The sequence below is a fragment of the Pipistrellus hanaki genome (genome assembly GCF_964339955.1).
Source record: "Pipistrellus hanaki genome assembly, chromosome: 11".
NCBI lineage: Eukaryota > Metazoa > Chordata > Mammalia > Chiroptera > Vespertilionidae > Pipistrellus > Pipistrellus hanaki.
In genome coordinates this window covers 16,717,444-16,741,553 of record NC_140513.1, presented here as the reverse complement: position 1 = coordinate 16,741,553, position 24,110 = coordinate 16,717,444, and the positions used below count along the sequence as shown (strand labels likewise).

Below are 24,110 nucleotides of genomic sequence, written 5' to 3'. Positions count from 1 at the left end.
CAGGGTCACTGTTGGTTTTTTTTGCAACAGTGACCACAGCTGAACAGAGAGATAGGTGGCCAGATGGGTCTTTTGGGACATCTACTGTAGTCCTTGGATGGTGTCTTACATCATGTGGCTCCTATAAAAGCGATGGTCTCAAGGAAGACGGTACAGATACCCCCATCCATTGCTTCCTGAAGGCTGACCTTCTCAACCAGTTTCTCTCCCTGTTCCAGAGCATTATTATACAAGTAAGGATTCACAGGTTACCATGGCTCGGCCGGAGACTTCTGCAACCAACACTACAACAGTACACTGTAGCAAAAACAAAGAATAAAACCTTCGGCGTTATGGACATTTTAACATTGATATATTGAGCTTTCTCTTCTGAAATAGCCACATGGTACCAAATCTGCAGAACCGCAGCAATTTTCTCCCAGATACTTTACCTAAATCCCAAACATACTACCTCAGCTATGGAATATGACTGCACCTGCCACTAGATGGCCCCCCAGGTGCACATAAGCCTCTCCCACATTGAGAACTTGAATTAGGTTTTCTGGATTTTTCTTTCTGTACTAGTATGCGCGCGCGCGCGCGCGCACACACACACACACACACACACAATCTTACACCGTTCTTGAAGCCAATAATCAATTCTTTAATTGTTCTTTTAGCATTCAAATGATAGGACTTACAATTTTTGGATAATTCGTTTTAGAAACTTAATTTGAATTTATTCTTTTTAAAAAAGCATATTTTTGTCTTGTAAAGAAGCACATGCAGAATAGTCTTTAAATTCAAGTTTTTAAAAAGCACTAGAAGAGAAAAGAAGAATAAACGTTTTAACTAGTGTTTCTCCCATGGCAGGCAGTGCTCTGAGATATTTTAAATATTGACTCAGTCTCCATAGCTTTGAATTAGCTCTTCTGTATACATCATTATAGCCATCTTATAGATGAGGAAACGGAGACTAAGGAAACTGAGGTGCTCGCCCAGGATGTCAGCCAGTAAGTGGCAGACTGCCGAACCCCCTGATGCTGGCTGGTTTGCACTGCCTCCTGCTGATCAAAACAGCAAGGAGACACTTGGCAGAAATCAGATTGCACGGCAGGAAAGGTATTTAGATTCTGACTTCTCTTTTTCCCTTCCTGTCAATTTTCTTATCTGCAATATAGGAATAAAAAACCCAATCCATAATTGTTGTGAAAGGATTTTGTAAGCTCTTATAGCATTACACAAATGTCTGCTATTATTATTATTATTATTATTATTATTATTATTATTGGGATCTTTTGGGTTTTGTGGGAATATGAGAACTCTCATATGTGCTCAAGCAGCTTGTGACCCTTCACTCATTCACACAAAAACACGTCATGCCTCTGAGTGAGACTGCCCCTGCTGAGCACCTATACCATGTCAGCAACAGAGTTGGTCTGTCTTGAACTCTGTGTTGCGATAGAGAGTTGCACTGAGGTTTCCCTGTGCTTTCAGCAGGCAGTTCTCCCTTGGCTTCAGGATCCAGAAATGAGAGACAGTGATGGGAGCACTCAGGGGTCGGACCACAGCTGAACAGAGAGATAGGTGGCCAGCACCAACTCTGCACAAGCCAAACCAGCGGGAAGAGGTGGATCGTTTTTCTAAAATTATTATTTCGGAACACAATGTGCTACTATTTCTATATCCAAGGGTTCCCATTTCAAATGGCCAATCTGATCAGCTCTTTGAGAGAGGTCTTCAATGAAAAGCACCAGTAAAGGGTGTTATTCTTTGGGCCTGATGTAAAATGCTTTTGAGTTGCTTCTAAGAGCTTCTCTAGTTTGGCTTCATTTCTGGCCCAGGCTGTGATCTCTGTATGTGAATCCTTTTGTATCTGAGGTTCCCATTGGTAGGCTGTTGGCATAGGAAGAATTCCATTTTCCTTCTAGATTTGAAAACCCAGAAATAGACATGACTCTCATTTGACTTCTCAATACACTAACCTATTATAAAACAGAACCTACAACCGGTGTTGATAAGTCTGTCAAGTTCATGAGAGAGAATATATGTAGCTTTCTTTTAAGTTCCTAAAGTTTTTGCCTGTGTGTTGTGACTTCCTTACCTTCCACCGGGCCTTAGTAGCACATTGGCTCACTCCCCTGCCTTAAGCCTGGTGTCCCAAAGCTCAAGGCAGGTGGGCTCATCCTCATTCCATCCTTATCTGGCCAACACTTTCCCCTAGATCAGCTACTGTCAACCTTTTTCATCTCCTGGCACACATAAACTAATTACTAAAATCCCTAAAATAAAAAACATATATATTTTTTCCAATCTGACCAAAACAAACAAACAAACAAAAAAGTATCATTTTTATTCATTCATACTGTATGACTACTGTTGTCATTTCTTTATTTGACGATCTGAGGGGAAAGAAGTCAGTGCCCCTGACTAAATAGTCAGGTATCGCATGCTTTAAAAATTCTTGTGGCACACCAGTGTGCCATGGTGCACAGGTTGAAAATTGCTACCTCGACCATCACAGGGAGCAGAAATGGCCGTCTTCAGCTGTGCTTCCTCCCTTTCCCCAAGAAACAGCTGTCTGGTATCTCTGCCATTTGGGCAATCACAGGGAAGGGTCCAGAGAAAGGTGGGTGGAAGGAAAAGCTGAGAGTTAGCCAAGCTCAGGTCTTTGCATTCACGTAGCATTTTGGACTTCCAGTTTGAGCTCTGCTGAGTGCTGCTTTGTAATTGTTTATACACCTGCCTTCTCCATCAGATGATGACTTTCCCAAAAGCAGAGCCTGGGCAGTTATTACTATATTAGCTCAACACATGCTTGACAAGCAATTAATGAATGATCCAGAACATTTCAAACCTCTCTTCCAAGGCCCCAGAGACCGAATGCTGTGGTTTTGGCTCTAACCACCCCTATTTTCATTTCAGGCCCATTTCTCCCGTCCAGGTGCCTGATCTGTGAGCCTCGTATACCTCCACCCAAAGCCCTGATTGCAGCCCTGGGCTCCTGAGGGGAAGGGGCAGGGCTCAGTAGCTGAGCCTCTGAGAACATGTTGGGGAACAATAGCAGGAAGTGTCCAGGCGGGAAACAATCAGCAGGCACAGCCCATGCGGAGGAGCTTCCTGATTGGCGTGATTTGTTCTGAGCAGGAACTCTTAGAATAACTTGGGGATTATTCCAATGGGATGACAAATTTCTCCACTAAGGAGGAGCTGTTCCCTGGCCATGTCATGCATGGAAAAAATGACTAGAAAAATACAAATCCTAAGAGGAAGGTTCCTTTAGGAAGGTCCCTATGGATTACCCAGCCTCCAAGCCCCTGCCACAACTCCCCGAGCCAGTCTCCTTCTGAGTGTCTACTTCAGGCTCCATTGAACTGTCACCTGTGCCCTCCGGAAGGGGAGGGCAGTTGTGGGTGATTAGGCCAGCAGGGGAGGGCTGTTGGGGGTGACTTGGATGGCAGGGGAGAACAGTTGGGGGCAATTGGGCCAGCAGGGGAGCAGTTAGGCGTCGATCAGGCTGGCAGGAGTATAGTTAGGGGGTGATCAGGCTGACAGGCAGAAGTAGTTAGGGGCAATCAGGCAGGCAGGCTGGTGGTTGGGAGCTAACAGTCTTGGATTGTGAGAGGGATGTACGACTGCTAATTTGGGCCTAAACCTGCAGTCCGACATCCCCTTCCAGATAGATAGCATTCTCCCCTCTGGGATCAAAGGCCAGAGAAGCTGTTATCCTTCGGTGGCCTATCCAGGCAGATCATGGGATTCCAGGTGTTGGCCGCACATGGGGGTGGTCCTCTTCAGAACCGCATTCCTGTGGATGGAGCACTGGCTGTGCACAAAGCACTCTTGTAGGCACCGTGGGGGCCACAGTAACACACCAGACACTCTCTGCTCTCATGGAGCAATGGCTTTCAAACCAGGTTTTGTTCTGTGCGGAGGCTGGCCCGAGGCAAGGCTGTTGTGGGAGGGTGGGAGGGGCTCCCAGCCCACTCATGCCTCCACCAGAGCAGCAACATTTGATCAAAACATCGGGAAAGAAAGTTCTATACTGGAAAGAGGAAATCCTGAAACCTTTGGAGTTGGGGCAGTTTCATTTGCTCTTGGAAGGAGGCAGCACAGGGCAGTCTAATGTCCCAGGTTCCAGCGACAGGCAAACCTGGGCTTCCATCCCAGCTCTGCCCCTTACTGCTGCTGGGTCACAGGACACTGGACTCTCACACCCTCAGGTCTGTCATCCAGCAAGTATGGATTAGAGTAGCCATTACTACGCATATTTCAGAGTGACTGATGGTTACCAGCCATTCAGCAGGTTGTCTAATGGAAAATGCTCCATAAAGGTTAGCTATTTTTACCACTATGTTGTTGGACACTAAATGATTTTTTTTATGAATGTCTCACTAAGATATTAACTCCATCAGTCTCTCCTGAGTAAACTCTAATGTGGACAATAAGCAAAAATGTTATCCCCAACGTGGGCATTTGTAAGAGCTGTGGCTGCAGCTGTGTGTGCATACACACACACACACACACACACACACACACACACAGGCTGACGGGAAAGTTGAGCTCAGCAGGAAGGCTGTCACTTAGTGCTGTTTAGGCACAAACAGTGAGTAAACAGGGATTTGGAAGAGGGAAATGCACCACATAAACACTTTTCACAATTTTCACAATCAGTTATGAACGATCAGATGCTTCCTGCATGAAGGGGCCAACACAAAAAAGAATCATAGGGTGAAACAAAGTTAATGCTAAGACTCTCCATCATTCTGGCCCAATTCCTGCATATCTGTGTCATCCACCTGTGGTTTTATTTAGGTGAGCCCCAGAGGAAATAGGAGCAGTGCGTTATACACACACACACACACACACACACACACACACATGGGATCAGGTGAAATTATATATTGGAGATATTTGGGGGAAAGAATGAAAAGCCTAGAAAACAGAGCAGTTACCTTCGACCTTACCTGATCTGCGAGAAAGGAAATGATACAAGTCTCTTTTTTACTAAGTCCAGAATTGCCATTCGTTTGAATTTGTTGTTCTTTAAGAATCCTATTTGACTGAAAGAATTGTGTCAAAGGGCCTGTCTTGAGGCTGCTTCCAGCTGAGAAACAATTTATGCATTTATTCCATCAGTCATTGACTCAACCAACACTTCTTGGGAACTTTAACTGAGCAGGGTACATTGCTAGAAGCAAGCTACCGTAGGTAGATGCTTTTTATTTCAAAGAAAGATAAAGAAGATATGGCCATTAACCACAAGAGCTTTGCAAATGGTTTTGAGGAGGGAACCCCAAATCTTTAAACAAGTGATTAAAATACAATGGGATAAAATTGGTGATGAAATATATCCAGGAGGGAGGGCAAGGTTTCAGGATGACTTCCAGAAAGAGACAGTACCTAAGCAGATTCTTAAAGAATGAGTAGTAGTTAGGAGGAGGGAGAGAGAAGGAGTCAGGGCAATCCAGGCAGAGGGGGTAGTATGAGGCAATCCAGGCAGAGGGGGTAGTATGAGCAAAGGCAGTGAGGCAAGAAAGAGCACTCTGTGTGCAAGACCTACAAGAAACTCATTGTCCCTGGAGGCAAGTGAGAAGCTGAGAGAGTGTGTCAGATTAAGGAGTTTAAGGCATAGAGTCTGTGAAGGGTTTTCAGCAGGCGGGTGCAATTGTGGTCTGTCTAGGCACAATCTGGATTTGAGGATGATAGTCTGGGTAGAGGTAGAGTAAGCAATTGATTAGAAGGTCGCTGTAGGCATTTAGGAGAAAGAGGAGAGAGCCCATGCAGGGCTGAAGAGGGAGAGATGTGAAAGAAATCTGTGGGCAACTTGGCAGGGCTTGGTGGCTAATCCAGGTATGTGATGATTATCGGAGAGGAGCGAGTGGGAGGTCAAGGTGACAACCCTGATTCCCTCTAAAGTAGAATGGATTGGCAATGGTATCAAAAGCTGAGATAAAGAATGCCAGAGGGGGGCAGCTTTCTGCAGAAAGATGAGTTTGTTCTTGCATATGTTGGGTTTGATACATCTGTGGAGCATTCAGGGGGTGATATTAAAAATACAATTGTATGTAGGAGCTGGAGTTCAAGGAAGAAATTTAATATATAGATTAGGTAGGTGTCTGCATGTAGGTGGGAATTAAGCACAAGCCTGGGCATGATTTTCCAGGGATAGAGTGCAGAACAAGAAGAAGTGAACAGCCTTGGCTGGTTGCTCAGTGGTTAGAGCATCGGCCCTCACACTGAAGGATCATGGGTTTGATTCCCAGGCAAGAGCACGTACCTAGGTTGCAGGTTCCATCCCCAGCCACAGTAGGAGGCAATGTGCAGGAGGCAGCCAATCAGTGTGTCTCTTTTGTGGCAGTGTTTCTCTTTCTCTCTCTTCCCCCCATGCTCTTCTTCCCTTCCACTCTCTTAAAAAAAAAAAATCATCAATGGAAAAAATATACTTGGATGAGGATTAACAAAAGAAGAAGGAGGAGTAAGAGGAGGAGAAAGTGGAGGAGAAGAAAGAGGAAGAGGAGTAGGAAGAGAAAGAGGAGGAGGAGGAGAACAGGGAACCACATGAACATTTGATGAAATGATAGAAGAGAAGCCCATGTGGAGAATATGGTGTCATGGGCTCCCAGGCAGAGGAGGAGTGCTGCACAGTGTTTTTAAAAGTGAAGTCCACTGATTCACACCGAAGGGCCTCCATTAGATTTGGCAGGTGTGGACGTGAACAAGACCCTATACACCAGAGTGGCGGGGCAGAAGGCAGAGTGGAATAAGGTGAGGGGCGGTTGGGGGACGTGAGGATGTTGAGACAGCAGGAGGCGAGTGCTGTTGGGGAAATCTGGAAGAGAGATTCCACAGTAACTTGAACAGGATGCAGGTTCAAGAGAAGTTCACCTATTTTTAGTGTGAGGGAATTGATTCTTTTTATGGACTAAAAGGAAGGAGGCAACTTGGGGAAAGGTTGAAACTACAGGGGAAGGGGGGAAATTGATAGAGTGCCATCCCAGAGGAGTCTGCACAAGGTCAGGTGCATAGGTGGAGGCGTTGGCCTTCAGAAGCTGCCTGAGTCGAAGGCTGGAGGTCAGAAGGCTGGATGAGACTATTTATCTTTGTATGAAAAGAGACATTTCTTGGGAAGAGTTTAAGCTACTGAGAAGTACACTGTTTAATGGGGATTATCTCACTTCCATGTAATCAAAACCCTTTATTTCTGATGAAACGGATTCAAACAAGAATCATACTCAAGGAATTAATGCTCAGTGTGAGCTCGGAAATCATCAACCTGCCCAGGTTCTGAGCCACGTGACTCCAGATGGAATAAATACACAAGAGAAGGAGGGAGGCTGGTTGCCAGGGGCGACGGAAAATTTATGGCGAGAGAAATTTTCATTCATCTATATTCAGGATTAAATTTTATTAAACCGACATTATTAATGAAAAATGTTACTATGTCCCATCTGTATATTTAGATAAAGCAATAAATCAATCTAATATCAATGTCTTTTTTTTCTCAAGAGGTATATAAATTAGTATATTTTGAGGGAAATTAGCAAAGCTAGGCCAAGATTTGAAAAAAAAAATCTACTTAATATTGCCACTTCCAAACTAGTTTCACCATAGAATCCTTTAAAAGTGTGTTCTTGCTTTCCATTCATTTAACAGATAGGTACAGGGAGGAATCTGAGGGATGTGAATAAAATACACTATCTGTTTCTCATTGAGCCTGTAGTTGGGCAAGAGATAGTACAAGTTGAGGGGGATAAACACTTTTCCAATACTCTGATACCAGGTCAGGTGTCCCAGGTGCCAAGAGGGCTGCAGATACTGTGGGATTTGGGTGGGGACTGAACACATAGGTTGAGGGGACTTAAGGGAGACCATTTTACTAAAGAGACAGAGCTGGGTTTGGTCTTTGTTATTAGGTGTATTTTCGGTAGATGGAGCTGGCAGTGGGCAGTCATTCCTGGTTTTCTCACGGAGCACGAGTCATCTGTCTTGGCTGGAACACAGGGGAAGGTGTAGGGCTGGGACGGGGTTAGAGCAGAGCGTGGAGGGTGTGACCTTCCAGCCTGAGCACTTGGGTGAAATTCGGGAAGGAGGTGGTGGAGACAAGGGAAAGGATATGAGCTGTATTTTAGTAAATCTTGAAGGGACTGTTCCCTGGCCATATTTCTGTCAGTGATGACGTGGAAAAGAAATGAAATGAGCTTGAGTTTCCACTGATACCTTACAGTCAAGGAAGGTCCTATTCTTTCCTAAGGAGAAGTGGAAATCCTCTGTTTACTTAAGGGCCGTTAACCTTTTCTCACAGTGAGATACCCAGTGATCTGCAGTGATTCCAGATACACTCATCTAAATAAATGGAAGCTGTTTCCTTGCAAGTTGAATCACAAATGAAAAATATTTTGGGAGCACCATAGAAACAAATGCACTGTCTTCCTGAAATATGGAAAGTGACTTTTGTGGCATTTATTTGTGTGAAAACATACATTATTCTTTACAAATACTTTTACCTGGAATATAGAAACAGAGATAATAAGACAGAGATAGAGAGATATCATGAGAAAGAGAGAAGGCTAGGTATTCGAATAATGCAATGAAGGGTCAGAGAATGGCCCCGCTAACCTAGAACCTACTCAGTCACATTCTTCTCGCCCCCTTGTATCAGTTGGAAGTTGGATTCACCTGTGATCACAACAGCACCTTAAATTCATAACAGGAAATCTGGAGCCCACGGTCCAGAGCGGGTACAGTTGCTCCAGGAAGCCATCCATACCCCAGACAGTTTCTCTCCTCCTGCGCACTCAGACATACTTAGTGTACTCTTGCTGCTGTGGACACAAGCTCACTGCTCCACCTTCAGCAGCATATTTCCTATGGCAGGCAAAGTAATGGACCCTCAAAGATGTCCACGTCCTAATCTCCAGAGGCTGTGAATACTGGCAACGGGGAATTAAAGTTACAGATGGAATTCAGGTCTCCAAATAGCTGACTTCAAAATGGGGAGATCTGGGTCGGCCCAATGTGATTATAAGGATCATTCAAAGTGGAAGAGGGAGCCCACAGAAGAGTCAGAGGGAGATGGAACTGGGGAAGAACGGGTAGAGAGTTACATCTTTCCTGGCCTTGAATATGAGAAAGGGGGACCCACAAAGAATGTGGGTGGCCTCTGGGAGTTAGAAAAGCGAGGAGACCGATTCTCTCCTAGAGCCTTCAAAAGAGAACACAATTCTACCAACTCCTTGATTATAGTCTGGTGACACCCATGTCAATCTTCTGACCCACAGATGTGGAAGATAGTAAGTTCATACTGTTGTAAGCCCCTACATGTGTGGCCGTTGTTATAGAAGCAATTGGAAACTAATAACGTGGCTCTCGCACCAGGTCCCTGCAGGCAGGAAGAAGGGGAAGAACAAAGCACCATAGGCCACGGACGTCAGCCCTCCTCCTTTTAAGGAGCTTTCCCAGAAGTCTTCCCCCAACAGTTTTTACTTACATCTCATTGGTCAGAGCTGCCCTGTGGCCACCCTTCTCTGCAGTGGAAGCTGGGACGGGTACAATTTCAGCTGAGCACATTGCCACCCCCCACAAAATGCGGGTTCTGATAGCACAGAGGAAAGGGAGGATAGATACTGGGCGGGCAGGCAAATTGGCTGGAGTCCCGCCACACTCCTGGGCAGAGCTGACACTTCCATAACACATCGTTCTTTCCTCTACGATGGCCGTGTTTGGGTTGCCATATAATTTATGTGTTTACCTGGCTGTTCTCCTCACTTGAACCAGAGTGCTCAAGCACAAACACTGTGGCTGATGGAGCTCTCTGTCCCGGATGCTCAAGCCAGGGGCTGATAGAAGTGTTTGCAAGCAGCTGGATGGATGAATGCATACATGGATTTTGAAATGAGAGAATGATCGATGCTCTTCCCAGAGCCATAGACTCTTTGTATTTCCTGGCGGAAGGTCTGTTTGGGTCAGGGAGACTTTATAAGACCGTTCGGCCACGATTGCAACTTCATCCCCCAGGAAATTAAACCTACACAGCTGCGCTGTGTCACCTTTCCTGACCGCCTGTTACAGTCTGCTGTTCGCTCCGAAGAAACTGAGCGAGCTGGTCGGAGGCTGTTATGTGCACCTGTCTCGGCCTAAAGCTTGTGTATAAATTACACTTCCTGCCCATTCTTTATTTTTAGCTCAGCAGTATCCTACTTGGCTCCTCCAGGGAAGGCTGCATTTGGTTTCAGTCGTGAAACTACGAAGCAGTGGCATTTCTAGCCCGGCTGAGATGACTCTTACTATTTCCTGGGATATCCCTCGATCCCAAAGAACTCAGTTTTCCCAAAGAAAAGCAGCGCCCCGGGCCACCCAGCGCCCCGAGGACCGGGCCCAATCCCACATGTGTATTTGCAGAGAAAGTTGCTACTTGGTCTGACTTGCTTAGACTTACATTCTCTGTCCATTTCCCGCATCCATTTCCTTCGGATGAAACTTAGTTGTTCTTATCTCAAAAGTCTAGTTTCATTGCTTTTTTTTTTCTCTCTCTCTCTCTCCCTCCCTGTTCCTTCTCAGTTACCCACTATCATGACCTAAATCTTCAGCACCTGAACTATATAGCTGAGAGCCCTGAAACTCAGAGTGCCAGGGCAGGCTGCAGAGACAGTGCAGCCAGTGGGCATCAGGTCATCGGGAATTCTTAACTACCAGGGCTGCTTCTCCGGCAGAAGCAAGCTATTTGGAGTTAGCTTTTTTTTTTTTTTTTTTTTAAGTCAGCCATTTTTGGCATGATCTTGTTTATTTTAGAATCCCCTGTAATGCCTAGCTCCAAGTCCAGCCAAACAACCTCCATAAATATTGGTAGAATTGCCTGCAAATCGATGGAGTTGCCCTTTAACCCCTCCCTTGTCGTATGAGCAGCGGAGGCCCTGGCTCCTTTCCCCAGCCGTAGTCCAAGAAAGGCTGCCTTCTCAGCAGCAGGCCAAAGGAGGCATTTATCATTTATTTTTAATTTTTTAATTCTCATTCAAAGTTATTTTCCCCTCATTGATTTCTAGAGAGAGTGGAAGGGAGAGGGTTAGGGGAGAGGAGAGAGAAATATCATGTGAGAGAGATGCATTATTGGTTTCCTCCCCTACCCACTCTCCACTGGGGGTGAGGGGGTCGAATTTGCAACTCAGTTACATGACCTTGACTGGGAATCAAACCTAAAATCCTCCTGTTCTCAGGCCAATGCTCTAACTACTGAACCATGCCAGCCAGGGCAAGGCATTTTTAAAAAGCAATTTATTGTTTTTATTCTGCTTAAAGAATACATTAATTTTTTTTAATTGGGAACATGTTAAACAAAATATCACCCAATTTTTTCTTTTAAGAATTTTTTTTTTTAATTTTTAGAGAGAGAAACATCGATATGAGAGAGAAACATTGGTTGCCTCCCGCACACACAAAACCTCATCCATCCAGAGGCTCTTTTTCTGATGCCTGGGAAAGAACCAGAAAAGCCCTCAGCAGGGTACAGTGCATCCCCAGGTTAATCCATGCCTGTGTCTTGGTGTTCCTCAGCCCTCAGAAGGCCTCACTCTGAACTATTTCGGTCTTAGTCTAACAGACTTGGTTAGCCTGTACCCAGCAGCAGATGAGAAGATGGGAGAGGAGGAGAAGAGAGAGGACTAGTATAGACAGGCACAGACCCGCAGCAAAGCTTCTAGCATGACAGAGGGGAAAAAAACCAAAAGCTAAATGAATGAGTGAACAAATAAATTCAGACCAAATAATTCAGGAAGCCCAATAGTCTACAGTCCTTTCAGCAGGGACATCCATCCCTCATAACCCCAAAGGCATTGTGGCACTAAGGTGCCATCCCAGTATGCCAACACAATCAATGCTTAACAGGCAGGAAAATGGGAAATACTGTGGAGCCTACCCGGTAAGAGTTTGGCACAACGGTCATGAGCAGGGTCCAGAGTCAGACATCCCAGCTTGAATCCTGCTTTGAGGCTGTGCAATAGCAAACTAATCTCTGGTCAAGCCTTAATGATCTGATCCGTAAAATTGGGATTCCTTACTCCCAGGGCCATTGGGAAGGTGAAATAAAATAAGCCATGTGAATTCTTGGCTCAATTCTTGGCTCAATACTTACTGCTCAATAAAAGTTAATGTATTGCGGTCATTTCATTGAAAGAATACAGCTGCTGCAACTTCCCCCAATCATAACTGTCGCTGCTGTTCTGGAATATTCCCAGAGTCTCCAGGCAGTGCTGAAATTTCCCTTTCAGGAAATATATATATATATATATATATATATATATATATATATATATATATATAATGGCTGTGAAAACTGAGGAAAGTTCCAGAAGAGTAGGGATTATTGTATCAGTCCAATTCATCTCCTCTCTTTTGGGTGGTAGAGGGAGATGACTATAGGCTCTCTAAGATTGGCTCTTTCTTTCATTTTTTATTATTTTTAAAATTTTTATTATGTTTTTATTAGTTTTTAGAAAGAGGAAGGGAGAGGGATAGAGAGATAGAAATAAAGATGAGAGAGAAACATGGGTCAGCTGCCTCCCGCATGCCCCCTACTGGGGATCAAGCCCACATCCTGGTGGCCAAGAATCAAACTGGTGACCTCTTGGTTCATGGGTTGATGCTCAACCATGGAGCCACAACAGCCCGGCAGAGTAAAATTGGCTCTTCACACTTTGGCCAACCTGATAGGAGAGCAATTACTCCGAGAAAATTGGGAGAATATGAAGCTGTTAGCCTCCAGCTATTATGTCCTCTGCTATGTGAAAATATCTACCTCCAAATGAAGAATGTGGGTATTGAACATATTGCAAAGCGTTTTTTGCAAAGTGGTGGCCGCAAACTAGCGGCAGCAGCTGTGGGTTGTTTTCCTTTGGCCAATGTCTGCTATGTGGTGATGCTGAAAACACGGGGTGCTCTGTGATGTAAGACCCTGGCCTAAGCGTAAGGTAAAATGGGGACTGGCAGGCTGCCCTCTCCCCCCAGGAAGGAGCTGCTCTCTGGCCCTGGGGTGGCAGGACAATACAGTAACCCGTCCTCTGTTTGTGTGTTTTCCAGGCTGGAGCAGGAAATCCAGGCGCTAGAAAGCGAAGAGTCCCAGATATCCGCCAAAGAGCAGATCATCCTAGAGAAACTAAAGGAGACGGAAAAATCCTTCAAGGACTTTCAGAAGGTGAAGGAAACATGCGATTTCTCTAAACTCTAGCCTCAGGGAAGTAAGCTCCAGGGAAAGTGAAAAGCTGCCAATCAGAGAAAAGGCCAGTTGGTGCTGATGAGGAGGCTGAGCCCCACACTCTGCACACGAGGGCCAGATGGGGGAGGACAGGGCCAGCTCTGACGCTGAGGGTGGCCTGTCTTCTGGGACCACCTGGCCTGCCGAGGAGGCAGGGAGACTCATTCAGTATTAACCCCATCTCCCGACTCTCCACACATCTAATGCCTGGGAAGTCATCTCCTGTTGGACTCTAGAATCCTAAAACCAGTTCTAGGGAAGCAGATTAAACATGCTCCCATGGCTTTAGTTGAAGTCTTTCCTTTTTAAAAAGGCCAGAGGCAAAACCAACTCCTGTTCATACCCAATAGACATGAGCTGGGAAAACAAAGTGTAAATACATGAAATGTCACTGTATGTGAAAACAGTCCGTGTCATCAGAGAGCCAGGAGGCTCTGACTGCCTCTGGACCGTCTCTCCTTCCCGTAACCCCGTTTCCTCAGGCACCCCTTGGCCGCAGAAAGCAATCTAAACAAATTAATTTTCCGATTGGATTTTCTGATATTACTTCTTCAATACAACCAAGGGTATTGGCTGGATAATCAAAAGAAATCTCTACCGGGAGGAATTCTGTAGATGTTGGGGATGGTAAACCTTTCCCTTAAAATTCAGGATCCCAAACACTTTTCCCAGAAGAGCAGAGAGCATTGGGTTTGCTCATCACAGTCAAATCCTGGGCCTGGCCTGGGGGAGAAGGACGGGTTACGTGAAGGAGGGGTTCTCTCCTCGCATGTGTAGTAACGCTCTGCCCTGCTTTTGTTTCCACAGAGCTTCTCCGGTGCGAATGGAGGTAAGTGTGAGCGCTCTCTGCCCCGTCTGTGGGCGAATGTTTCCTTCCCGGTCAGCTTAGCTTCATTAACACAGGCTCTCGGGAGACGTGGCGTGTCGGTGTGTAAGGGCATCAGAAAGTGAGGGGCACCTTCCCCAGGGTGCCGAGGAGGCCCACGTCCGGAGCCTTCTCTGCCTTCTTCAGGGACCGTCTCTTGATTCACTGTTTCTAGCGTATACAGCTGGCTCTCCTCCCTCCCATTCGTTCCCGGAGTTCACCGCTTGGACTGTTTTTGAAAGATGCTCGGCTGAGAGTGTTAACATCAGGACCAGATCTCAGGCAGGAAGGAGCTCATTTGTGCTGGTGGGTAGGTCTCCAGGTCACCACCCGTTGCACGTCGGAAAGCTGTTCCCTGGTGTTGAGGAAACCCTTCGAAGGCCTCTGGTTTTTCTTTGGTTCGGCAACTGCAGTTTCTGCAGCCTTCCAGGGAGGCGGGGCTGGACAGAACTCTTCTCTCTGGGAGTGGGAAGAGGAGGAGACATGAGGTGTGGGAGCAGGGCCCTGGCTTCCTGCTCCCCATCCTGGCAGGAGGAGGCCTTCTCTTGCTCTCTTTTCCCTTCCTTGCCCCTGCCTCCGCTCTCCTTCCCCAGGGCCAGGTAGTTGAACTTGGGATTGTGAGCATCTCATTCTTCACTTTGCTCCCAAAATCGTTAGCTATGAACTTGGGAAACCCACTCAATTCCCACTTTCCCTCTGGCCCTCAGCTAGACCTGCTTCAAAATGTGGGACTTGTGGAAGGATCAGATCCATCTGCTCCTCTGGTTCTTTTTTTTTTTTTTTTTTTTTTATTCTTTACTGTTGAAAGTATTACACGAGTCTCCTTTTCCCCCCATTGACCTCTCCCCTGCCACCCCCACCCCAAAGCACAAGCTCTCACCCCCCTACTGTCTGTGTCGATTGGTTTTGCTCAGATGCATGCATACAAGTCCTTTGGCTGACCTCTCAACTGGTTCTTATAGAGTCCACCTCTACACTAGGAAGAGAATCAGGAGCCAGAATAGGAGTTGGCATCAGTGTTTGCCCAATGTCACCTGGAAATGTACGGGGAAAGGGATGGGTAATGTATTTCTCTGGATGAGCAAAGAATCTAGCACTAAGGATAATTCTGACTTTAGAAACAAAAAGTATTGTGTTTTTGGTTTCCCTCTCCCCCTCCAAGCAAATAAAAGGCAGAGGACCTGGATTCTGGCTGGCCAGGTGATCTTTGGGAAGGTAGTAAATTAAATCCCACTCTTCCAGTTCATGTGGCAGAGACAGGTCAGGGCTGAGCCAGCAGAGACTCCAGGAGAAGTACCTATGACAGTTCTAGAACCTTCTCTAGGGCGTGGCCAAATCAGGGCTCTTGTTCTGTGCTTTGGAGGTGAAGCATGGTCTGAGGATATGACCTTTCCTGTTTGGGGGGATTGCAGGGACAGCATGGGAAAGTTGGTGGTTTCCCAGGTGGGTGCCAGGGAAGACCAGAGGCAGAGTACTTGGCCAGCAGGTGTGCAGTAAGTGCAGGGTCTTGGGACATTGACCCCCCCGCCCCAGACACCCACATACCAGAAGGGTACACAACTGGCCTTTTATGTCTTCTCTCTCTCTCTCTCTCTCTCTCTCTCTCTCTCTCTCTCTCTCTCTCTCTCTCTCTCTCTCTCTCTTTCCTCTCCCCCTCAAACCACGACCTTTCCTGGAATTCTCTCTCTAATTAGAGAAGGGGAGGAGCCTGCATGTCATGTCCCTGGAAGTCTGTGTGGGCCACAGAGACCCACATATTCTGTGACATGTTAATAAGCAAAAATGAAGCCTCATTATACACTCTTGCCACTGTCTCTTTCATTCTCACTCTGAACTTCTCTTGTTCCCTCCCGCACTACTTCCCACTATGGTCATCTGTTCACCCAAGCAGTTCCAGGAGGGGTGAGAAGCCTGAGAGCTTGCAGAGGAAATGCCTTTAGGACTCGGTCTTCTTTTTGACAAGATTGGTGATCTCAGAAGTAAGAGGATGTGAAGTCTTAGGTATCCCAGTAAATGGCCTTACCTGTCACCCTGGGTTTTGTGGTCTTACCTGTCACCCTGGTTTATGATTCCTGCCACCTCTGGTTCTAACTTAGAAGATTAGGAGTACTTTCTATCACACCACGTCTCCCGGCAAAGAAAAATCTGAAGGAGGAAACACATCCTTCCAAGAATGTGGCCAACGTTTGGGTCACTCTGTAGTCTGAGGGTAAAAACTGGAGCACGTCCAGGAGGAAGGGATTGTGAAGCGCCTGATTATTTTCTCAGTCTCTCATTCCCAAGGCCCCTTTGACTTCAGCGTTGTCAAGACCCTGTTGTTACTTAAGAACTAACACAAAATGATTGGAGACTAATAATACCTTAATAAAAACACCCAACTTCTGAAACTGGTTACGGAATCCAAGGCCAACCAGATTATATAACTAACTGTACAAGGACCACAGATAATTAGCAAGAGCAGCCTGAGTGGAATGAGATGTCAAGGAGATAGTTGTGGGCGTTCGCGGGTGTCATGACCCTACTTCCCCTATGCCTGCCCGCTCTGTGCCTGCCAGAGGAAATGAGGGCTCTGTGCCGCTGGACCACCAATGGCTTTAACCACATGGTAGCCCTGGTAGTCAAGAGCAGTGTATTCCCTTCATGAGTAGAATTTCCCTTTCTGAATTCTCTTGACTTCCTCCCCCACCTCATCGGCACACTTATTATATAGCGGCCTTCATCAATTAGGAGGGTGGTTTTTACTGCCTTAAGTAGACACTGTCACGTGTAACTATGAGTTGCATACAGTGTGGTTTGTTTGTTTCTTTACCCACGGAAGAGCTGGTATAAAACCCTGGACGGGAACCGGCAAGATAAGCATGCCCTGGCCCCACCTCAGCCCTTGCTATATGAGACTGATGTTTGACCAGTTCAGGAGTTCTCACCTGGTCTTAATGTCTTGAGCCTGTGCCTCATTTAAATGCAGGAAGTCAGATTTACTGAGATCCCAATCCACAGAGTTCTGGAAATCACAAGTTCTATAGATCTGTTCTGGTCATCTCTTGTGCCCTGAATTGGCCCTCTCCCCCTAGGTTGCTGCTCCATTCTTCCCATGGATCAGGTTAGCAATCTACCCTACCTAGTTAGGACCAGCTGCTGCTCTCCTGGGTCCTGCCTTGTGCTGGTCTGGGGCCCAGACCCTTTCCACAGCTCCCCACAGTGAGAATAAGGTCTGCAACCCAAGCTCAGGAATACTAGCAGAGCACCTCAATATAGAAAATAATATGCAACCTCAGACAAGTGGCTACCCCCAGCAGCTAGGCTCAAATCTAAGCCCATATTCATGGGGTACCCCCGGTGGCTTCATGGCCATCTCCCAGCCCACTGTCATCTCAATGGCCCAACTTCCTTCCTTGCAATAAATGGTCTTCAACCATGTCTGCCTGGCCCAGGGTCCAAGCTCCAGCATCCATAGGCCCCAAAGAGAGCCAATAACCTAAGCCTCACTCCACTCTCAGGCCTGCATACTCCTGATTTCCTGTTCCTTCTCCCCGTGTGATTGATGTGGAAAAACTCATTCCCTTAGAGAAACTCTGCTCCATCCTCACTCACGGAGTGTGTTCTTTGCACTAAGAACCAAGTGGTCCATATCCATACATACGGGATTGTCAGACTCACACGCGAGTCATCTCATGCCAAACACACGCTAATTACTAAAATTCTGCCACACACCCAAAAATGTTATATTTTTTGCCAGTCTGACAAAAACATAGGTATAATTTTGATTCATTCATACTGGGTGGCTATTGTTGTCATTTTTTAGTTTGCAATCTAAGGGAAAAGAGGTCCGGCGCCTGTCTAAATAGTTCGGTATTGCATGATTGAAAAGTTCCTGTGGAACACGGGTTGAGCATCGTTGGTCTACCCTGTATAGGACTGAACTAATCCACTCCTCATGCAGTGTCTGTTTGCAATCCTCTCCACCATGAAATTACAACAAGAAAAAAGAAGCCTTCTAAAACCAACAGGGACACAGGGCAGGATATGGGGGAAGCAGCAGACGTGTGAGGATAAGAGTCTGCTTTTGGACATGTTGAGTTTGAGGTGATTGTGGATGTTCAGTGGACATGGGCAGTGAGCAGATGTAATTGTGGATCAGTGACTGACATCCCAGGGTCTGGGATATGGTTATGACGCAGGAAGAAATCACACCACTCCTCTTGCCCACTTCTCTCTGGGGCACACACAGGTTCCTCTCCTTGTCTCACTCCAGTGGCTTCCTCCTCTCCTCCGACACTTTGGCACCTGCTGAGGTTCATGCCCGCCGGTGTCTCACCTCCCGGAAGAGGCTTCGTTTTTTTCCCAAACAGAGCTGGTCTCCCTCTTTCGCACCATTTCCTGCAACTGAGCTATTGGTGAGCTCACTGGGGGTTGTTATTTGGATTTAGGATTTTCTAGCAACAACACCAGCTGAAGTACTGAAAACATGGGATAGATTCTAGAATTTTTTTAAATGCACATAAAACTGGTCTCTGAATAAATCGGGCACATCAAGCTGTATTTCCAGTTCAGGGAACGAGCACCAGATCTACTTTTCATTTCTGTTGAATGCATATTGCTAGTGTGATGGCCCACATTGGGTCAATCCCAGCAAGCTGATAAATGACTCTCACCGGCCCATCTCATTTCCCCCACCCTGAACCATTGTATTCTTAGAATCTAGAGCTTTCCGATGACTCTTTCAATACGTAGAACATTTCTGGGTTTGAGCACTCTGGCCAGGATTCCTCCTGCCTCAGCTATTCCGCTGAATACTAGCCACTGGGCAAATGCTTCTCTTTGTTCACCCTTATCCTCTCACCCAGCACCTGCCTAGGAGCTCCGTTATGTAGGGCAGTGCCCCTATTGGGCCTCCCAACACTGTGCCTAATTGTATTCCCTGTTCTCTGCTACCAGATGCAGTAAATTGCATTTCCTCCCAGCTCCCCAACCTGCCAACCCTCTATTCACGAACAGCAGAACCGTCACCTGGGCAGGACGGGACCAGCAGACCAGCTGGTAAGTCCTGGGGAGTGATTTGGTTTTGATGCCAGGACTGGCCCTGGGGCTTGCATTTCTCGGCACTTTACTAATGAGGGGTTCCCAGGTATTCTCACAGAGAGGGACCTCATCCTCAGCTCAGCCTTAGACTTAGTGGCCACACAGGGTAGGCACTGGGTTCCTATGACTAACTAGGGACCAAATAGGAGGGAATATGGAGGCTATAGAGTGTTTTCCCTCCTGCTTCAGAAGAGTCTGTCTCGAGTTTGCGTTTTTTATATCTGTCCTTATTCTCAAAGTTAATCTGTACTCTGCCGCCAGGGGTTTTTATTTTCCGTGTTGAAATAGACCCGATCAAATGAGCTGTGATGGGAGCTGGGAGGAAAGAGTTTTCAAAATGTATGAATATGTTGCCAAAATCCTTTGGGAATTGAGCTGTTTGAGTCTTGTGAACATATAACCCCAAGTCTTCCTGGAGTTATTTCTTAGCTACTGTGATATGCTGGGAGGAAGAGGAGCAATTCAGGGGACATATGTTTCTGGCTAATGTCTCTCCAACTGTGAATCTTGGGGAGGAATACATCCGTGAGTATACGTAGAGAGAGAGCTACACCTTGCTCTGCTCAGTGTGAATGTGCCTCAGCAATCAGAACAAAAGGCCGTGAACAATGACAATCTGTTTGCTCTGTGCACAAATGCCCCGAGTGTCAGGGGTCAAATGAAACGGTGCTTTGCCAAGGTTGCACAGTTAGTGACAATGGGAGTGAATTCAAATATGATGTCAGAAGTCACGCTTCCCGTAATCTAGGTACGTTGATGTTGAAAATAAATCACATAATGGCATCTGCTATGAAACAAAGCAATCATGGACTTTTAAGCCAGAGGAACTCTTTTATTCGGACCGGCCTGAATATTTTATGAAGCAAATAATCCCTCCTTATTTCAATGCAAAGGTAAAATGAGCCAGCAACTACGCATTGACCTATTTGTCCAATGCACTGATTACATTTAAATATCTACTGGGTTTAGTCTGTAAACATCTTAGCATATTACTTTACATACAGATGCACAGAATTCTAGGGTTGGGTGGGACCGGAAGGGGTGTCTGGTCAAACCCAGGTCCGGTCCACGTTTCCCTGGATAGTTCTAGGATGGATAAACCAGAACTTGCACCTGCAGCTGTGCTACAAGGGAATCACTGGCTGTGCCTCAGGCTCCAAGGTGAATATTTTAAAAAGTAAGTTTGCATGTACTTTTGCTTATGAACTCGGGGAACAACCGTTCAGAAGCCACACGCCTTCCCGCTTGTTCTTGGAGACGTGGGTGTTGATAGTTGTGGGTAAAAGGCTCTCTGGCCCCTCATCACAGGTTCCCGCACCTCACAGGACACGCAGTGGGAGCCAACGGGTGGAGCAGACCGTGGAGGGGGTAGGGACAGAGCATGAGAACTAAGAGACAGAAAGAGGGTTTGCACGGTATTGGTGGTCAAAGAGTATTAAATTCAAGGGTGGCTTGTTAGTGTGATTGTAGAGCTGTGTGTGTAGGCATACCCCTACCATCACAGCCTAGCATCCTTCACATGTGGAGGTACTTCAGAAACAGTGATCCAAATAGCAAATGCATTTTTTAAAAGTATTACATTATCTGAATATTTTTTAAAATAAGGTTGCACGTACTACTTTGGTTTCTTAAAGGACTAGTTTTCATAAATGCATCTGTTACGGGGATGCACGTGAGCGGAGTGGTAGGAGGAATCACAGTTGCTGGGTGCACTCCTTTGTCCAGGCTGGCTTAGGAATAGAGGGCCAGGTTCATTATCATTGGTGGTGACGACTCGGAGCATGATGGCACGCCAGCTAATGATAGTCGTCATAGAATATTCCTATGCATCGTCCATCTTGCTTTAAGGAATATCCTTGTGGAGACTTGCCCAAAAGTAGGGACACTTTTGTAAATGTCACTTGTCATTACTCAGCATTGTGACAAACGATCTTGTCATTTGCAGTTCGGGAGGTTTAGGGTTCTGAATAATGAGAATATATTTAGAATCGTCGCTCTTCAGAATAAGGAGGCGTCTATTCCAATCCCTGATCACACACGGAAGTCAGGGTGTAGCAGCCCTGCCAGGAAGCCATCCAGCCCTGGCCACTCACCTCTGTGGCTGGAGCTGAGTCTCCTCCAGTGGCCCCTTCTGCCCATAGTTGGTGCTGATTAGAGGGAAGTCCTTCCTCTGAAGGGGCTTCCATTTGTCTGCCCTCTTCTCCCCACCCCACCCCTCACCTCGGATTGGTTCTCATCCTGCCCCCAGGAGCCTCTCAGAATCTAGTTCTGATTTCCCTTCAGCTACTTGAAAATAACTATCATTTCCTGTCTGTCCCAGATCCTCATTGTACATCCCCTGGGGCCAGGTCTCCTCAGCTGGTCCCTAGATGATGAGATTGCCTTGAGACACCGTCCATCACCCCTGTCCTTCCCCTCTGAACACTCGGCACTGTCTCTGGACCTCCTGAAGTGTTCTGAGCTGCCCTGCCCACACTAGGAGGGGCTGACCCCCCCACCCCCACCCCATGGAGCAGGACCTGAGGCCACAGATCACGTGAATCGCTTCCTGGGAGTTGGCACCACGGCCTTTCAGCTGCAGGTTCTGGAGGAAAGCCTCAGAGTCACTGCGCATGTGCCTCTGATCAGCCTCCTTTTCTTACCTGTGAGCTCACTGTTCGTGGCACCTGCAATCTCTCTCTTCCCACAATGGCTCACAGCAGAAGAACCCTCAGACGTCTCTATTTCTTAATCTCCAAAGGCAAAAATAAGGATGAGCTATGCACCTTTCTGTCCTTTGTAGATTAGATGTGATGGTTAAGTTCCTTCCTGTTAGATTGTCCCTTAAACATGCAGGGAGCTCACAGGGCCACCTCGGAGCCTCCGAGGAAGACAGGAGGGGAGCAGGTAGGAGATTTAGTAATCAGGGCTCCTTTGTTCTCTCCCATTTTAAACAGCAGCTCCTCCAGGCTCGCTCTTGTTTACATATTGTGTTTCTGTATTCATTTCCATTTGAATAAAGGGCTTCACAGTTTTAAAAGCAGGGAGGGTGGGGGGAACCTCTGAAAGCGTCTTTATAGCTTGTGATCATGGCACCTCATAGCCTTACTTTTCTTCTCACCTCAAATCTGAAAAACAAGCCTTCATTATTTTTAATCATCTCACTGACCAAAACGTTGCAGAGTTAGACCCGAAGTCAAAGGCCTGCAAGCAGACCTGGGTCCCCTGACTCCTGAAAACCCCAAGCCGGCACCTGTGGGGTGTGATCCTTCAACAAGGAACAGGCCCTGGCAGCGGTCCTGACACCCAAGGCCCATGCTCCTGTCTTGTCCACGGGAATATCAGGGCCTGGAGGAGGATCCAGATGTGCTGAGTCTCTGGCATTTGCCCAGTCTGTCTAGAGCCCTGGAACAAGGAAGAAAACGGGATTCATCTGCACGGCTTCTGCCTGGTGGGCCCATACTGGCGCGTGGTGGCCTCTGCTCTTAGCATTTAGCCCCCATGGTGTCAAACTCACTTCTATGTCTTTTATGGAATTCCCTCCTCATTTTTGAAAATCAGAACTTCCGAGGGTCTGCCCCCAGCACCTCACGTTCCTTGAGACAAGCTCATGAGTAGAGGAGCGGGGCCCAAGCCCAAAACCCCGAGAGCATTTATGTCCCTGGTGCTTCCTTATCTTCCAGCCTTCACTTCCCTCATAGTGACGCTCGTTCTGGCACTTTTCAGACCGGAAACCATCCTTCCTGAGGGGGGTGGGGGGGAATGGAAGCAAAATCAGATTTGAGATAGAGGCTTTTGCTATCCTTCAACATCACGTATTTGCCAGTACTACTGAGGTGTCCTGGGAAAACAATTATTCCAAGGAATGTTTTATTACTGGCTTATGAAGTTAGAGATTACCCTCTGGGATGACAGGGAGAATCTATTTGGAGTTCATTTCCTTGTTTTTCATTGTTACTGACATCACAATAGTCAGTTTTATATCTCCCACCTCAAGGGACGTGACCATATGTGTATAGGCATAGTCATATGCCTGAAGGGACAAGGCTGCACATACATGTGTGTGTTCGTTCAATAAGCCACACATGTGCATTGCTTCTCTTCCACATTCCGGAAGTGACACCCGCTACTGAATGTGTATCCTATTGGGATGCTCTCACTGCATGCTCTCTGGCTGCCTACTACCTCCTATTGTACTGGCCACGTTACCAGCACAGGAGCACATGCTGTTCATGGCACCACAGAATATCACCGCAGGATACCCTTTAACAGAGCAAATGGGGAAAATGAGACCCAAAGATGGGGTGTCATCTGGATGGGAATTCAGACCCGCTGTGTTTCTCCCTCCTCCCGACACCTCCCGTCTTACTGACTAATGGCAGTGGGGGCGTCATTTTATACTCTACATGTGGCTGCTCAGCCTGTGCCTCCTCCCACGGAGCACAGTGAGTCAAAGGAAGTGAGCTGAGAGACGTTTCATACCCTCCAATCCTTTTGTCATCAGTATGCCATGTTTGGAAATTGATAACTAAATTATTGTCTGGTAAGAACATACTTCTAGACTTCAGTCATCCCATCCCAGCCTGAGTCAAAGACTTGGGCAAAGATTGAATTCCCCTCATTACAAAAGTGTCTTGTTTTGTGGGCTCCTGGCTTGGTTCTGAAATGGAATCATGTCATTGGTTCCCTGTCCACTCACTGTGTCCGGTGTCCTGTCTCCTGCCCCCTGGGCTGGTTACAGCGGCTCTCTTTTTGCTAAAGCTCAAAGTCACAGGGAATGAGACAGTCGTAGAGCCAGGGGAGTGAGGCTGACGCGGAATCAAAGCATCCTCTGCTCCTCAGACCCATCTTTTTGGTGCTGCAGTGTGCCAGGCCCCGAGAGCTTCTCACCCCAACCTCGCCCTGGTTTCTAGGCCGATGTCTTCCCCAGGAGCCGCCCACTACAGCCACACCTGGCTGTTG

The 24,110-nt window shown here is 46.8% G+C and overlaps 1 protein-coding gene across 6 annotated transcripts in view; it reads left to right on the top strand.

Moving 5' to 3' along the window:
* Positions 1–24,110, top strand: part of PALM2AKAP2 (PALM2 and AKAP2 fusion) — a 345,927-nt gene that overhangs the window by 166,167 nt on the left and 155,650 nt on the right. For 4 of the 6 annotated variants that reach the window (XM_084899296.1, XM_084899292.1, XM_084899297.1 and 1 more), the window contains exons 5-7: positions 13,051–13,165; positions 14,033–14,054; positions 19,026–19,127. In XM_084899296.1, the coding sequence (XP_084755422.1) occupies positions 13,051–13,165; positions 14,033–14,054; positions 19,026–19,127 (239 nt within the window). The remainder of the gene's footprint in view (positions 1–13,050; positions 13,166–14,032; positions 14,055–19,025; positions 19,128–24,110) is intronic. The other 2 variants (XM_084899295.1, XM_084899298.1) reach the window with 1 other exon arrangement.